This window comes from Mastigoproctus giganteus, chromosome 10 (genome assembly GCF_048544385.1).
Source record: "Mastigoproctus giganteus isolate SK-2022 chromosome 10, ASM4854438v1, whole genome shotgun sequence".
In the NCBI taxonomy this organism is placed as follows: Eukaryota; Metazoa; Arthropoda; class Arachnida; order Uropygi; family Thelyphonidae; genus Mastigoproctus; species Mastigoproctus giganteus.
The window spans coordinates 25,263,308-25,276,555 of record NC_143584.1 but is presented as its reverse complement, the minus strand read 5'-3'; the positions used below and the strand labels follow the sequence as shown (position 1 = coordinate 25,276,555).

The window sequence follows — 13,248 nt, the reverse complement described above, 5'->3', positions numbered from 1 at the left end:
TCGGAAGAATATATGTGATAATCGGAATAATTAATACGTACTGTAATATGTACATACTAACTAGTTGACATTTCTGTTCACTGGCATTTGTGGGTGGGGGTTAAAATTTAAAATAGTAAAAAGATAAACAATCAATAACAAAGAACACGGTACACACACACACACACACACACACACACACAGATTGCAAGTAACATGATTCACGCAAGTGAGAACGGAGTAACAAAGTTACAAAGCTTTAAAAATAGGAATTAAGAGAAGTTTCTGAAAATTAATTTTTTTATATGATTGAAGATTTCATGGAAGTGTAAATACATTTCACTATAATAACCCACAGATTTCTAGCTGTCGGTATTATTGCAAATTCAATAAGATCAAGTTTACTATCTGTTTATGATAGATTGCACTAACAGAAAAGCCCAATAAACACGTGACTGCTAATTTTTTTATTGTTTTCTGGTTGTGACCTCCAGAAATCCGACGGAACCACTTGGAACAAGAGTAATCTCCAGTTCTGTGGTCTCCTGCCACTATTAAATGGCATGTTGTCCCAATTAAGTGAAGTAAACTTTGGCTATTTTCTCGATTGGGTTCTGTTTTTTAAGATTTGCCCCAAATAAATTACTGCCCCGATTAACCGGTGGCTCAAATAACCGGAATCCACTGTATATATACAGGGTGTCTCAAAAATACATAGCATAAATTCAGGAATGAGTTAGCATTAGTAGAGGCATATGATGCAAGAAAGCAAGTATGCAGCATCAGCCAAAAAAATAAAACACTCCCATTTCATCCCTCCATTTGTTCCAAATACCTGTCCAGCTTAGCCTTAAATTTATTTAGGCTGTCAATTTCCACAACAAAGGATGGAAGTCTGTTCCACCAACCAACTACCCTCTGAATGCAGACTTCTGTACATCTATCCTACATCTGTCTTTCCTCAATTTGAATTTATGCCCTCTCAGGTGATTATTCTGAGCAAGAGGAAGAATCCCATCAGCATTGAGCATGCTCAAACCATTCAAGGCTTTATACACCTCAATCAGATCACCTTGCAGGTGCCTAGTCTGCAGACACTGTAATTTGCAAAACTTAAGCCTTTCTTCGTAAGAGCAACCCTTTGTTCCATTCACTAATCTTGTTGCCCTTCTCTGTACTCATTCCAACAGGCGCCTCCGTAGCCAAGTGGGCAGGAGCAGCAGTGCGTAGCACACGCTTCTTGATTAGAGCGGGGTTTCAGCCCGTGACCACCAAATACGGAGGATGCAGAAAGGTCAGGGAATGACCACCGCATATCCCCGGAGCAATATGGCCTTAGTTGCTAATGCTCCTAAAAACCAAATAACAAATAAACATTTTTCCAACAGCTCTACATCCTTCTTAAAATGAGGCCTCCAGACCTATTAGCATTAATAGAGGCATATGATGCAAGAAAGCAAGCTTATGCAGCATCAGCCAGAAAAAAAAAAAAACTTCCACTTCACCCCTCCGACCTGTATACAGTACTCAAGGTGTGGCCTGACCATTGCCTTATACAAGGGGATAATCACCTCCTTATCCCTGCTAGAAAAATTCCTGTACATCTTTGACAAGACACCATGAGCTACTCTTGCAGACCATCTGCACTGCTCAGAAAACTTCATATCTGCTTGCACAATTACCCCAGGTCCTTCTAGATCCTGTTGCAGCAGCGTACTGTCATTAGTGTCCTTAACAACCCTTCCAACCTTCGTATCGTCAAACTTGGACTTAAGCTTGATATACCATCATTAATATCATTTATAAATGCAGAAAACAACAATGGACCCAATGCTAAACCCTGAGAGACTCCACTAATAACATTAGTCCACAATGAGCAGTGTCCATTGATTACCACTCTCTGTCTTCTCCCACTCAACCATCCCTTTATCCATAGCAGCAATTTGCCTCCAATGCCACACTGCTCCAATTTGTTCAGCAGTATTCCATGTGCAACAGTATCAAAGGCCTTTCTAAGATCCAAATATATGATATCAAAATTATTCCAGTTCCTTTGTGACCACATCATAGTATCCAATCAAATTGGTCAGGCAAGACTTTCCCTTAACAAAACCATGCTGTGTCCGAGCTATAACTGAAGTCTTGTCTAGATGATCCGGCAGTGCTTCTTTAACCAGTGCCTCCATTAATGTTCCTGGAACAGAAGTTAAACTAACAGGTCTATAATTACTTATGTTGCCCTTTGATTCTCCTTTGTGAATTGGGATCACATTTGCACATCTCCTGTCAGTGGGTACCTCCCCTGAGTCCAAAGCTCTCGTAATTATGGCTAAGGGTTTGCTGCCTCCTTTAATATAACTGGATAGAACCCATCCACACCAGGTGCCTTTTTTATGTTTATCTTCAACAATTTCTCCTCCACTTTCCTCTCAGTTATTACTGAGAGGAAAGTTGAGGAGAAATCATCTAGCTCACTGCCAGAGTTTACCTAACCTCTGGCATTCCCCTGCCTGAATAACTCATCAGGATCATCAACAGTTGAACCATCAATAACCAGTGAACCAATCTGATTCATCCCTTTCCTCCTAGAGTTTACATAGGTAAAGAACTCTTTGCTGTTTTTCTTTGTATCCTTTGCCAAAAATTTATCATAATCTGCCTTTACCTGCCTAATCTCCTTTGTGACTTGGTTACAGACCAGCTTATATCTATCATAGGCTTCCATGTCACCCACTAATTTATGTATCCCATGCATTTTTCTTCTCTGCCATATGTCTCATTAGTTCATCTGACATCCATTTAGGCGTAAACCTTGAACAATATTCTTAGTTGGTATGTAAAGCCTAGTAGCTTCCAAGATAAATTCTTTGAATGCTTCCCATTTTGAATTTGCTGTTGGTAGCATCATCAGTTGGTCCCGCCATGTAGACTTTTAAGTTCCTCATATGTAGACAATAAAAATATTTTATATCAACATAGTTCCGTAAATGCTTGGTTTCCGAGTTTTGAAAGTCTGTATATGACACTTAACTGTTCACATCACCTTATAGTAATTGTTCAAAATGTCCACCTTCTGCCCGAATATAGGCCTCACATTGACATTTCATAGACTTGCAAAGACGATGCCAAATTCCTGGCATGTTTCGTATTGTCTGACAACCTGCCACAATTCGATTATGGAGAGTTTCCAAGTCAGCTACTGGAGTCAAATACACCAATGACTTTAAATGGCCCCACAAGAAGAAATCTAGTGGGTTTAAATCAGTGAGCATGGAGGCCAGGCAGTTGGTCCATCTATCCACCGACCAGGAAACCTTCGATTCGGGTAATTGCGTGCTAGGTGGCTGAAATGTGCGGGAGCACCATCGTGCATGAAGTGTGTTTGTTGATGAATGATCAGTGGCGTGTCGTCCAAGAAATCAGGCATGTTGTTTTCCAGAAAGTTTCTGTACGCTTGCTCTGTGAGTTTGTTTGGAAGTACATGGGGCCCAAATAACTTATCACCAGAAACACCCGCCCAGATGTTGAGGCTGAACCACTCTTGGTGATGTGATGGAAGAATTGCATGTGGGTTTTCCTCAGCACATACATGCTGATTGTGAAAGTTTTGGATTCCATTTCGTGTGAACTGTGTTTCATCTGTGAATATCACTAAGGCTGGAAAGTGAGAAGTTGTACCACACTGCTGCAAGAACCACTGGCAAAACATTACTCGTGCAGGGTAATCTGCTGGTGACAAGGTCTGTACCCGTTGCAGATGGTAAAGATACAGTTGGTGTTCTCGCAACACTCTCCAAATAATCGAAAGTTGAACAGCCAGTTGCATTGCTATTCTGCATGTGCTGATTCCAGGAACGGCATGCACAACATCCAGAATCTCCTCATCTACTTCAGGAGTCATAGATCTTGGTCTTAGATTGTAGATCTTGGTCGTAGATCCTCTGTCGACAGCACGAGGTGTAAAGGTCCCATTTTCACAAAGGTGGCTATGGATACCTTCAAACGTTTTCCTTTCCGGGCATCTTCATTCTGGGAACCTTTTGTGGTACATACGACGAGCCTCCAGAGTATTGCCGTCTGCAAAACCATACATAAAGTGCATATCTGCTTGCTCCTGATTTGAGTACATGGTTGGAATGGAAAACCGCCAGATTCTGTCAGTACCTTGTGGTGAAGGAAATCACCTGCGGGAGATAAGACATTCCAGTTAATAACTCGGGAACCAAGCATTTCCGGAACTATGTTGATATAAAATATTTTTATTGTCTACATATGAGGAACTTATTCCTGAAGTTATGCTGTGTATTTTTGAGACACCCTGTATATATACACACTGAGTGATCACTGAATTATGACTACCTACCTAATACTTCATAGGTCCTCCTTATGCCCTCAGTTCAGCAGCTATCCGACGTGGCATTGATTCAACAAGATGTCAGGCGCGTTCAGGAGGTATGGCCAACCAAGCTGTGAGTAATGCTGCCAGCAATGTAGGTATGGAGGTGATTGTATCCAGGTGCCTGATATGCCTTTCCATAGTCTCCCGCAAGTGCTCTATGAGATTGATATCGGTGGAGTTCAGAGGCCAGTGGATATGCTGGAAATCAGAACTGTGTTCCTCAAACCATTCCTGCATAAGTACCCGATGGCTTTGCGCGTTGTCATCTTGGAAGACACCAAAGCCATTAGGGAAAAAGTGTAACATAGAGGGATGTATACAGTCGTCAAGCAGTTGACGATAGCGGAGACCACTGATACGTTGTTCCACATACGCCAGGGGTCCAAGTTCCTGCCAGTGAAACATGCCCCACACCATACAACTGCCTCCACCGGCCTGCACTTTTGACACTGTGCATGATGGATCAAGAGCCCCATGTTGTTGACGCCAAATCCATACATGACCATCCACGGTGTGGAGTAAATAACATGACTCATCCGACCAGCACACCTTCGTCTTCCAGTCAACTTGCATGCTCTTTGCAGCAGGCAGGTCTTTTACACCGATGAACCTTGTTTATGAGAGGATGCCGTAGGGGTCATATGCTGATATAGCCCATACGTGCGAGCATGCGACACATGGTCATGGCAGATATTGTTCCGGGTTGGCCCATATTGTATTGGGTAGTCATCCCTTCAACAGTGCTACACCTGTACGAGTTGTCGGACCCGGTGCTCACCTCTGACTTCAACTTTTCGCTGACCTTTGCAGTTTTGCCATACACTTTAACTACGACAGATCTCGAACACCCACCAGTTCAGCTGTTTGGGAAATCGAGGCACCAGCTTGTCGAGCTCCCATAATCTGTCCTCTATCAAAGTCCAATAAATCCTTCCTTTTGCCCATCACTCCTGGAATTTTCCTGCCTATCGAACCACTGACACCTTATCTATGCTATTGGTTGACTAACTGCGCACTCTCTTACTTCACGTGGTCAGTGGGTCGCATTCACTTTTCATAAGGGTGGTCATAATTCAGTGATCACTCAGTGTATATTATACACATTAATTTATTAATTCTGCCAGATATACACTGAGTTGAAATGTAGAGATTGTCCAGTTATATAATTTGTGGTATAAATTAGCTTAGCACACCCTAAAACAAGGATCAAGCACCATCTTCTAATTTTGGCTAATGGCAGAAGGCAATACCTGGCATACAAGAATACATAAAAGTTAAATGCCAAAAGGAATTGGAAAAACCTTTTCATCACATCCATGAGGTATCTCCTTGGACCATTGTTGCTAACAGTGAACCTCTGTTTTCCATTAAAAAAAATGGTTGCACATTAGTCTGTAGATTTTGATGTTATATGCAAAATGAAAAAGAATTCTGAAAGAAGATAACATTTAGTTTATTTTTGGTGATTGTTCCCCACTAGTATTATTCATTAACAATCCTTTCAGTTCTGCAGTATCAAATTTTAGATTTGACATCATAATAGCAAATAAGGTAATGCTTTGATGTGATTAATTGATTGGTTGACTTGACCAGTCAATAAAATCTCCCAAAAGTGATTGACAGGCATATCCAGACTAATGAATACATAGCTATGGCAAAGTTTCCCATGTGTGCATATAACACAATTGCTAAGCAAGTTTAGGTTTGGTGATTGATTGAGTGCCTGATTCATAATGAGTAAATATGTGGTCAAACGTGCAGTCTGCAAACAGGGGTCTCAAAAACTTAACTATGTATAAGTAGATTATTAAACAGCAAAGCCATAAATCACGAGGTTTTGTGTATGTGATAAATTTGCAATAAACCATTTGTTCTTTTAATTTTAAAAACCAATTTTTAAAAAATTTCAAATCGACTAATATCTGTGTTTTTCTTTAACAGGAAATGATACAAATTGCTTTATATCCAGTGAAAAAGGCGTTGAAACTACTGAAATGCAGCCAACTGAAATTTCCATTGTTGAGAATTTGTGCCATAATAATTCTACCGTTGGAGAACAGTCTGCTTTTTCTGAGAACACTGTGATAATTAAAAAATCATCCACTGAACAGGTGATGCTCCCCGATCATAATTTTAACCACCTAAAAGATGCCAGTGAATATATTTCATCTCTTACCCTTGATTCTAATAAGAAGTTAGGCTGTTTGGATGCTGATAAAGTAACCAAAGTTAAACATGAATCAAATTCAGAAGTCTTAAGTCAGAAAGACACTCTAAATTTAGATATACCAGTGTTTTCTGATAATCATACCAGTGAAAAAGTTGATATAGTTGCCTTTATAGACACAACAAATGTACATCAACAGCTGCAAAATTTAGATGAAGTGAACACAGCAACTGTCAGTGATGCACAGGAAGAGAATTTAGCTGTGTCTGTTCTGGATGGAAATAATTCAGGTGAATCAATGAATATACTTGCATTTACACATACTGAAGATGTAAATGGTAAATCAAATAATTCAGATGATGCTTCCATTGAACATGCAGAAAAAGGTCAAGAAATATCTTTGTTACAAGTATTAGAAGATGCTGGTTCTGCTGAAAATAGAGTTTGCGAGTTTTCCATTGAACAACAACAAACAGACTCTATCATTGCCTCAGGCATTACATCAGAAACTAACAGAATTAGTGAAGATACATCATCACTTATGAAGCATATAAATATAGGAATATCTGATGAAGCCATGGAGGATTTTTCTAGTAAGCTTTCTACTGATTTACCTGATGCTGAACAGCATCAAAATATTCCTATAGGAAGCACATTAGATTCATTATTTGCTGCTTCCATCAATCACAGCTGGTATCTTCCTGAGCCAGATGGGTCATTGGCTCTGAGCCAATATGTTAACATTCCCGAAGAACTTACCGAAGGGCAGGTTGAGGCAAATAACTCTCAAGAGGGAGGCTCACAAGATGATGAAGCTAAGGAAGAAAGTGTTGCCAGTGATGCAAATCAAGCCCTTTCTGAGGTAGGTGAATATTAATTATAGATTTAATGTCAAATATATACATGTTTTATTCCTTCTTTTTATAGTTTAAAATGAATTTATTACTCTCCGTTCAAGAATATCATAGTTTTGAATGCAAGATAGAATGTTAAAAATTACATTCCTTTTTTCATTAGTAAAAGATAAAAATATTCTGTGGTAACCAGTATCCCATAGGTATTGCACATTAATATGTAGATAACATAAAGTTATTATTTTTTCCTCTTTCAGCCTTCCTTTATGTTTTCCTAAAACCATTAAAATTCATAGCAATGCATGGAGTATACAGTGACTAATACAACCAAAATTTTAAAACCAAACAAAATTTAATGTTTATTAGTTGTTCCGTGTTGACAATTTTTTTTACTGCATAAAAGTGTGTAATGCATAGAAGATGTGCATACAACTGGAAAATAGAATTTCAAAAAAAGTAAGGAAGAAGGAAAATGGAAAGGTTAAAATGTAAAAAGAAATTGACTAAGCATGAAAGAAGAAAGATAAAAAGGAAAATACAGTTTGCATTAGAGTTTCTTAAAGGCACAAAAGATCATCAGAAAATCCAAATGAATTTTGGTAGCACAAACGGAACCTTCCTTATTTTAGACATTAATTAAAAGTAGTTAATTGAGGGGATAGAATTTATTTTTTCAAAGTGAATTCATTTTTCAAGTGAAAAATGAATGTGGGATGAAATTATCAGAATATACACATTTGTAAAGCTGCCAGTGGTCTCTCTTGCACCAGTGAACTGCAGTTCATTTTGTTTGTTTGTTATTTGGAGCATTAGCAACTAAGGCCATATTGCTCTGGGATATGCGGTGGTCATTTCCTGACCTTTCCGCATCCTCTGTATTTGGTGGTGACGGGCTCAAACCCCAGTCTAATCAAGAAGCATGTGCTACGCACTGCTGCTCCTTCCCACCTGGCTGCGGAGGCATGCAGTTCATTTTGTACAAAGGATGCACCAGTTGCTGCATTAACATATTTAGGATGATGATGTAATCCGTGTATGTAATAATGATAATATACGAAAATATGAATTAAATGTGGAAACGTGTTTAATTCATATTTTGATATATTATCATATTTAGTAGTGTGATCAAATAATTAATGAGATTAAACAGTTTTTTAAACTACCACATATGGAAATTGCTGCTAAATGCATCAGGTTATACCTATGAGGTGCTAAATCTACCTGCATTAAAGGAATTACTAAATAAACCACATAATGAAAAAAATCAAATTAACAACCAGGGAATGCATAGCAGCATAAAATTGTACAAAGATGCAGCACAAATGTTGCCCACAATAGTGCAAGGAACCTATACCCAAAAGCAAATATCAGCATTCACTATGGGAAGCACAGTGACAACTTCAATATGGTAGCATCTCTCAATGTTAATTCCTGAAAGTTTACATTTCTCCTGGAAAAGGCCTCTGAGATTGGGTAATATCTTGACAATAAATAAGCTCATACACCACCATTAATTAAAATAGCTCCTTACTGTGACTGGAATTTATAAATTAAAATAACATACTTACAATAAAATTTTATGTATAAAATAAAAATAAAACTGCTAAGATACACTATATAAAGATTAAAACTGTAATAAAATCGTTGTAATAAAATTACCTAAAATAAACTGGATTACAAGCGATAAAACCTGTAGCTTTTGGAAGTATCAGCTTCCTTCCTCAACAGTAATAGATCTTCTGGCAACACTTCCTTATATATAACAGGCTCACAGTATTTCACCACGTTGTTCCATCGGCGCATGGTTAGAACTGGAAGCGGAAATAGCTTGGGAGCACGCAAAGCAAAACCGTTCATCCATACTTAGGACAATAGTTTCAAATAGGAGATGCAAACGCATACCCTTGTCCCTATTCATGATATTGTTGTCGGATGAACAGATTCACAGGCTCTCGAACCATTTGTGGTCCCAGAAACCATGCACTCGATCCATAATAACTGCACCCTCTGGGGAGATTTGATGCTGCCTCTCCCAATAATGCTCGGCCACAGCAGACTTGTTATAATCAATGGTTTTTATAGCATTTAAATGCTACCCCCAGACAATCCTTTAACCGCCGTTTTGTTTTGCCCACATAATATTCCCCACAATCCAGGCATTCTATCCTGTAAACAACTCCACTACTAAGGTCCTTTGTGATTGGATAGTTTACCTGGGACACAACTGTCTGCAACCTCCGCCCAGGAAGCTGTTTTGAAACCCCGTAAAATTCTGGTTAACTGCTCAGTAAGGCCCGGATAGTAAGGAATGTATGCGGTAGCCACAGGGACAAACAGTTCTCTACCATTGGACACTTCCTTTGCTGTATCTGTCCATTATCCTCTGGGGGTATCCGCATTTTCTAAGGTCTGCTGTGACCCATTTGATTTCACGTTCTTTTTCCTCAGAAGTAGTACAGTGTGACATTGCTCTATCCACTAGAGCTTTTACCACACTATTCTTATGTTGTCCAGTTTGTGCTGAACTGTAGTGGGTGTATTGACCTCTACACATAGGTTTTTTAAAAACAGAAACAGAAGTTTTTAACCTAGGGCCCATCCTAGAGATCAATACATCCAAAAATGCAAGGGTGCCACCTGTCTCCACCTCTGAGGTAAACTGTATAAATTGGGAGAAGCTATTAAGCCAATGAAGTGCATCCTCCTCTCTCCCCTTTTGAACCACGGTGAAAGTATCATCAATGTACCTCTTCCATTTCTTCATGGGAAACCGGAACGCGTCAAAAACTCTATTTTCCAACTCTTCCATAGCCAGGTTGGCCACGATGGCACTAATGGGAGAACGCATGGCTGTACCGTGAACCTGTTTGCACATGACTCCTTCAAACACCATAGTGGTGCTGGCCAGACAAAGTTCTACACCTGAACAAATGTCCTCTGTACTTAAGGGCGATCTGTTAACCAAAACATGCTGTGTGCAGCTTCCCGGGTGGAGGTTGCACACAGTTGTGTCCCAGGTAAAAGATCCAATCGCAAAGGACCTTAGTAGTGGAGTTGTTTACAGGATAGAATGCCTGGATTGTGGGGAATATTATGTGGGCAAAACAAAACGGCGGTTAAAGGATTGTCTTGGGGAGCATTTAAATGCTATAAAAACCACTGATTATAACAAGTCTACTGTGGCCGAGCATTATTGGGAGAGGCAGCATCAAATCTCCCCAGAAGATGCGGTTATTATGGATTGAGCGCATGGATTCTGGTACTGCAAATGGCTCAAGAGCCTGTGAATCTGTTCATCTGACAACAATACCATGAATAGGGACAAGGGTATGCATTTGCATCCCCAATTTGAAACTATTGTCCTAAGTACGGATGAGCGGTTTTGCTTTGCGCGCTCCGGAGCTATTTCCGCTTCCAGTTCTAACCATGCGCCGATGGCTCGCGATGAAATACCGTGAGCCTGTTATATATAAGGAAGTGTTGCCAGAAGATCTATTACTGTTGAGGAAGGAAGCCGATGCTTCCGAAAGCTACAGGTTTTATCGCTTTTAATCCAGTTTATTTTAGGTAATTTTATTACAACGATTTTATTACAGTTTTAATCTTTATATAGTGTATCTTAGCAGTTTTATTTTTATTTTATACATTAAATTTTACTGTATGTATGTTATTTTAATTTGTAAATTCCAGTCACAGTAAAGAGCTATTTTAATTAATGGTTGGTGTATGAGATTATTTATCGTCAAGTTTACATTTCTGTTATGGTCTTTATGTTATCTGCAAACAATGGATGTCACAGTGTGAATGTCAATGATAAATTGAACTTGAATTTTGCTTGGAAGATTTCAGCTATATTTAAGCATGTGTTTTAAGTTTAATTTGTCTTTCTCATTCACAGCAAGGCATCCATGGTTGGTTCACTGGTAATAAGCATGCCCTGACAAGAATGTGATTGTTTAGGAATTTTGCTGTGGCAAATGCTTCTGTGATGGCAGAACACTTACTCTGTATTCCAGACCTTGCTGCCTATGATATTTAGAATTTTTCTGAACTTGTAAAAAACATTTGAAAGGATGAAAATTCAAAAGAAGTATGAGGATGAAAATGACTGCAGCTAAAAATGTACTAAAAGTGCTCTTGTAAAATGGCTGTCATCATATCTTTGAGATATTATTGAATCACTGAAAATACCATTCTTGACAATCTATAAATGGTATACAGCAATACCTCGTTTAGCACAGCTTCAGACAGTGCGAGTTTCACTATAACATTATTGGTTCAATTAAGTTTAAGTTGAAAATTTACTGTACATATTAAAACTCATTCAATAGCCTAGACAGGTACTATACATACACATGTGCAAAACTTAAGGACCAACACTATTTCTAAAGGTTACAACCACAAAATCTTTACTTAAGGTACTCTTTACTGATGAGAGTAGATTCAGTCTCAGCAGCAATTCTGGACGTCAGCAAATCTGACGAGAGGTTAGCACACGTTATCACCCTGCAAACATCACTGAAAGGGATCGATATGGCAGTCGAGATGTTTTCATCTGGGGATGGACGTACACAACTCCAGATACTGGAAGGCGGCACTGTAACCGGTGCACGCTACTGTACTGAGCTACTGTATGCTTCCCCATATGCATCCGTTCCGAGGTGCCATTGGCCCCGAATTCGTGTTTATGGATGATAATGCCATAAACACGAACGTATGGAATTGTTTGTATGGATTGGCCTGCACATTCGCCGATCTAAATCCCATCGAACACACGTGGGATGCTCTAGGGAGATGCCTAGCGGCACATCCACACCCACCAGAAAATGTTCACCAGCTGGCACTGACAGAGGAATGGACAATGTTACCACAAGAACTTAACAACAACATTGTTCTAAGTATGGACAGGTCTGTATCATGGCAGCCAGTACTATGTTGCCATTTTTGAATAAAGTCCCTCTGTACCGTTGTTGTTTCCGTCATCATTTCTATACCTCACGAGGTTCCTTTGGTATGCTTTTCCCATATCCAGGCCACTCCTATGAGAAGCTACAAGTGAAAACCTGACGGGTCCTTAAATTTTGCACACCCGTGTATATGCTGCAGTGCCAACTGTATTGTCTACCATGCACGTGTGACAATAGTTCCCTTCAGGCAGTCAGCTGCAACATGCAACTGTGTTCAGTATTCTTAATTATATCATGATGAGACGACATGATAGTTTTTCAAACTTTTCATTTCAAAATTTATTTTTCATCCCTTTAAATATGAAAATATATCTGCATCTTGGCTAGAAATCACTGCCAACAACATGCGTTTTGTTTGGCAGCATGTATTGCCCCATTTGGTAAATGATTTCACTGGTTTTGAATCGCAAGTTCAGATAATTGCTGTAAAGACATTGTGAAGGTCGGAAAAGATTTGGGATTCGAAACTTTGGACACTGCCAATGTACGTGACTGCATTGACCCACGTGCAACTTAGATGATTCAACTCTCCTTGAAATCGACAAGCAAACTGCATATGCAGAAGAGGAAGACAATTCTGAAGGATAACACAAAGTGTTACCAAAACAATTTTCAACAGAAGAACTGGAGAAAGTTTTTTGGGGGGGTTGACATGGTCTGCGAGGCGATTACGAATGGAAATTCGATGCTACAAAGACTTGTAAGTGGAAAAAAAGAAGAGATGGCTTCACCAGACTTCATTATTAAAATACCCAAATAAACAACTGCTTTTTAAAGCTTTTTTCTCCTCTCTCATGATGTTACCTTTTCATTAATAAAATTTTTGCAATATTTTTTTAATTTCAAATCCTTTTAATTGGCTATCAAGTGTAAATTGTTTCT

At 39.1% G+C, this 13,248-nt stretch overlaps 1 protein-coding gene across 1 annotated transcript in view; it reads left to right on the top strand.

The window, feature by feature from the left end:
* The window catches only part of LOC150078880 (uncharacterized), a 187,684-nt gene that overhangs the window by 125,365 nt on the left and 49,071 nt on the right, over positions 1–13,248 (top strand). Inside the window, exon 10 of the mRNA XM_090382881.1 lies at positions 6,320–7,407. Within this exon, the coding sequence (XP_090239007.1) occupies positions 6,320–7,407 (1,088 nt within the window). The remainder of the gene's footprint in view (positions 1–6,319; positions 7,408–13,248) is intronic.